The sequence below is a fragment of the Stylophora pistillata genome, chromosome 1 (assembly GCF_964205215.1).
Source record: "Stylophora pistillata chromosome 1, jaStyPist1.2, whole genome shotgun sequence".
Classification (NCBI taxonomy): domain Eukaryota; kingdom Metazoa; phylum Cnidaria; class Anthozoa; order Scleractinia; family Pocilloporidae; genus Stylophora; species Stylophora pistillata.
The window spans coordinates 37,647,621-37,652,373 of record NC_142519.1 but is presented as its reverse complement, the minus strand read 5'-3'; the positions used below and the strand labels follow the sequence as shown (position 1 = coordinate 37,652,373).

Genomic DNA, 4,753 nt, shown 5'->3' with positions numbered 1-4,753 from the left:
CTCGATATTTATGGTCAGTGGCTTTTAAGTCTGGTGGGCTGAGAGCTTGGAAAGAGTACAATGTGGCGCACATTATCTCACAGTGTACGCTTGCCGGGCAAGGGGGAAGTGTTTCTTTTAACTGGGATAGCTTCCAAAATACGTTTCTCAATGAGTTCCAACAGAAAAAAATTTGTACTTATTAACTGCGTGGTGAAGCCGGACGGGAAAATTTTGGCTTGAGGTCACGTGTGACATCCTCGCGCCATGACCGAGTGCCAAATATTTCCCGTCTGTCCCGCTCAATCTCAGTCAAAAAGAATTTTATCATATGACTGCTATGTGTAAAAATGCCGAAAATTTTGTTTCAACCAGAATTGGACGCGATAGACGGGTGCACTCAGGACGACTACAAAAGCTAAATTTAGCATTTTACCACAGGGATTTGATGGGGGGTGGACTCTAATGCGCCAGGGATAGGCCAGGAGCCTGAACTACTCGGGATTTTTTAATAACTTAGTGACTCTCCTAAACTGTGAAAGTTTGAGAGAAATCGGTGAGATGGCATGTGTTTGAGGAACGCTTTAAGACATTTCTTGAATACAGCTGATAAATCTTGAACACAACCGTTGTAACAGCGCTGATGAACGTTTGTCTGCACTGAGCAACAACACCGCTAATAAATAATGGTAATTGAACTAAGTGGAGTGCAATTTGTAAAGGTAATCACATGATCTCGAGTGCAATTTGGAATAAATAAGCACGAGTAAGTTTTTTCAGAGACTAACAAAATTGAGCCCGTAGGGCGAGTGCAGTTTGTGGTCTTTGAAAAAATTTACAAGTGCTTATTTATTCCAAATTGCACGAGAGAATTATGTGATTATGTATTAATAATATACATGAAAAAATACGAGGTAGCGCGCGTCACGTGCAAAAAACTAATTTACTCAAACCCTGCAAGTGACATTGACCTTGACATTGACCTTGACCTTGACATTGACGTTGACCAATCACTCTGACCAATCAGAATGTCTGGTTTGTTTCTTTCTTTGCACTGAACTAGCCCTCTACTGCACTGAATTAACTTTCTTCTGCACTGAATTAACTGAAAACTGCATTCATCTTAACCAATCAGAACTGAGAAATTTCTTCATGTATATTATTAGGGCTGAAATCATATGCATGATTTCAAACCAAAATTGTACGACACGAGGTTCAATTACCACTTTATTACATCCATTTTGGAATCACCCAAATACAGGACTTGTTCAATTGAAATATTTTATTGATGCAGTACTGAGCCGGTTTTCAAATTAAAAGCGGAACTGGAAATGCTTTTACATCTTATTTTGTATGCAAAACAGAAATGTGTCAGAAAACTCAGTCAAGCGTAAAGTGATGCGATTTAAAGCAAAAAATGGTGCGATTTGTGAATAAATCGCACCAATTAGGGCCAATCATATTAAAGGGACCACAAGTGATTTCAAAATGGATGCAATAAAAGCTGGAACATATCCACTAAAAGACCACTTATGAACAATTGGATACAACCTCTATAATACCGCTGAAACTAATGGCACAATGCGAAGTCTCTGACACTGACGGCCGAGCTCCTCGTGTAGAGCTTTTGTATTAATTCTGATCAGGACAGTGAACCCACAGGGAAGATTATTCCTGAATTACAATATGAAATATTGAGTTTAATGTCGAGCCATCTTGCCAAAGTGTAATTGTATGTTTGCGTTGCTGATAATATGGGGCGCATTGCCAACTGATCCTTGCGTGTCTTTGGTAAACCATACAAATGCGCTAATCTGGAGCCTGTATGGTGGACCGTATCTGAAATAGGCTTGGGTAGAATTCTACGAAAGATAGACTCTAATTCTTTCTCTTTCTGTAGAAGAGGATGATAATATGTTGTTGGTCTGCTTCTACCCGAGGGCCTTTCGAGAGGAACCGATGGAACTTTGTTTCCATCATTGATGGATGCTTCAGATAACAGTCGTAGATATTCGGATTTGTCTATTACGACCACTCCTGAACCTTTATCTGGTTTTGTGATGACGATGTCGTCGCGTTGTTTTAATTGATCGATGGCAAGCAGAAGTGTCTTGGAAGGTTTCTGTACTTTGCGCTGGATGTAGTTCAGTGCTACGGATCGTAGGGTTGCAGCCGCCAACTCTTTCAAATCATCGTTTCCGAGATGAGCTTCAAGGCTCCAGTAAGCCTTCTCAAAGCTCGCTTTCACTTCAATCGATGAGACCCGTTGGGGAAAGGCAAATTTCAAGCCCCGACACAAGACCAGTTTCTGGAAGAAAGGGAGATCGTAGGACGATATGTTTGTATATGCTCATCAACATCCGTTTCTTTGTAGAGTAGCCTTGCGATCTTCTTTGTATGAGTGCTCATGACCTCCTGATAGTGGTTGTTTCTAAGGTTGACCATTGTGCTTAAAATGGAGGCATAACGGAACAAACTGCCGCTTCGGCGAATCTCGTCGTAGATGGAGTTGATCTCGTGCTTGAGAGATGCACTTTGTTTGATCTTTTCTTTGAGCTCTTCTGAGATAACATTCCTTCCGAAGGCTTCCGATGACTACTTCCATTTAGAGCTCCTTTCTTTGTCAATCTTGACAAATGTTGGAGTGAGATCAAAGCTCTGACAGAGTCGAAGAAATTCAATCAAACCATCGCAGTTGATCTGTTTCTTACTACACTGTTCAAGTCTTTTAAACGTGTAGTTGATTATCACGTTTTAAAATCCGTATCAAAAGAGATTTCTTAAGACATAAAACTGTAAAAGCGAACGATAAAATCCGACGTTTTGGTGTAGCCATGACTCCATTATCAAGGAAAATATGAAAGATCATGCAAATTGCAACTTATGAAGCATTTTTGGCGCGAAGAATTAACATAAGAGGGTGCGAAGACTATAAAAATATTATAAAAATACTTTCGCACGAATGGAGTCTGATTGCACGCTAAGATTTGGCTTTATCCCTCTCATAAAAAGCATTTCGTACAATAAGCAGTCAAATTTGTTTCTGCATTTCTTAAGCACTTCGAAACGCTTTTGCAGGTCCTGGGGCATTTTCCCGTGCATTTTCTTACAGTGTTTGGCAATGGCGGAGGATTGTTGCTTATCTCCTTTCACACGATTATGTAAATGACCACGTGTGTAACCTACATAACCGCATCACACAGGTCACATTGAAAACCGTAAACAACCGCCACTGCTGATTTACAATTGGTGGCTTTGATGTGGTAAATAACTTTTTTTCAGACAAGAAATAAAGAACACAGCGTTATCCTTGCATCTTCGGAAGCATTGATGCCAGCAAACGCATTTGTTGGTAGATTCTGTAAATTGTTGTTGGACAGGTCTCTATTTTCAACAAGTCAACAGAACAAAGCGTATTCTTAGAGATGTTGAGGAAACTGATACTTTCTTAGAAGAGTATATATTCCTATATCTTGAAAATGCTCGTAACCGCCTTAGATTCAGCTTACCCTTTTCATGTCCCTAAAATTCAAATCATTGAGTAACTGATTATCGGTAGCTGAGTGTAGTTTTTATCAAACTAACGATTCCATCAGCTGAAAGGGTAAACACTGTGGAATCCTAAGATGGACTTTTACGAGAATGGTGGGTGAATGACAGTCATTCTCAACCTGAGGCACACGCTCAGCACTTCAGTTTTTTGATGGTACATTGCAGTGAGTGTTTCAAGCTCCTGCCGAGGTGAGGTCTTAGAAAATATTTGAAAGAGTGCTCATCCATAACACTTCGTAAAAGAAAGCCGCTAATTTTCCGAAAAGCACGTGGATGCACTCTGAAGACGACATCGGAAAGTAAAAACACGTAAGTTACATCAATTGAGAATGATTTGGACGAGATAGCTGTGTTCTCTCCGTGCATTTTCTAGCCAGTCTACAGTTTTCATTCAGCTTTATTTTGTTCACTGATCCTCCCGTGAATAAACCAGACCTCAAAGAGGCCACAGGAGCCGGCTTAGAAAATGCTTGTGACTGACAAAATTATTCTTGAATTAATAACGGCATAAAACAAGAGAAAAGACTCTGTTTTGAAAATACAGTATGTTCTTCTGAATCCTTTTATCGTACATGAGCAAACTTTCATAGTATTCAGGAGCTAAAATTTGTCTCGTCCACTCCAGATTGCAAGGGTGATAGACAACTCACAGATAAAACATCGTAGAGTCGGCTATTCAGTAAAATATGAACACTTATGATAAGAAGACCTCACCAAATATTCATTTAGGGAGAAATAGTAGACATTTTTCATGTAACAGAAAAACTTAAATAACTAAAACTCCTATCGTTATACAACTGATTTACAAGGCTTTAACAAAAATGCAGCGATGTATTCTTAGGTACCGAGATCCTCTTCTTCCCATGGTTCCTTCAAAGTCTAAAATGTTGTCATTTGAGGCCTGGATGCTCAGCGATGACAACTCTCCGTAAGGTCATCATTTTTTCTCCATACGTGTCTCGTAACAGTTCTTATATTGCGCTTAAAGCCTGGTAAATTTTGCCGAGTTTAGAGAAAAATAAAGTTAAATTGTAAGAAATGGGTATTAAATAGGCGCAAAAAGCTTAAGGTGTTTAAAACAAAAACACACAAACAACAAGTCCACACATCAAATTCCTGGGGTAAAAACTTATGTTTAGCTCGAAAAATGCACTTCCAACAAATCTCTCTCACTCACACTGACAGAATGCGATGGATTTTAATCGTGTCTTGTCTGGTATTT

The 4,753-nt window shown here is 39.4% G+C and overlaps 1 protein-coding gene across 1 annotated transcript; it reads right to left on the bottom strand.

The window, feature by feature from the left end:
- Window positions 1–1,621: 1,621 nt before the first annotated feature.
- On the bottom strand, window positions 1,622–3,497 carry LOC148742350 (uncharacterized). Its single transcript, XM_088747288.1, has 2 exons — window positions 3,489–3,497; window positions 1,622–2,287 (listed from the first exon to the last, which is right to left on the bottom strand). Exons 1-2 carry the CDS (start codon window positions 3,495–3,497, stop codon window positions 1,622–1,624), a joined length of 675 nt encoding a protein of 224 aa, XP_088603414.1.
- Window positions 3,498–4,753: the final 1,256 nt, after the last annotated feature.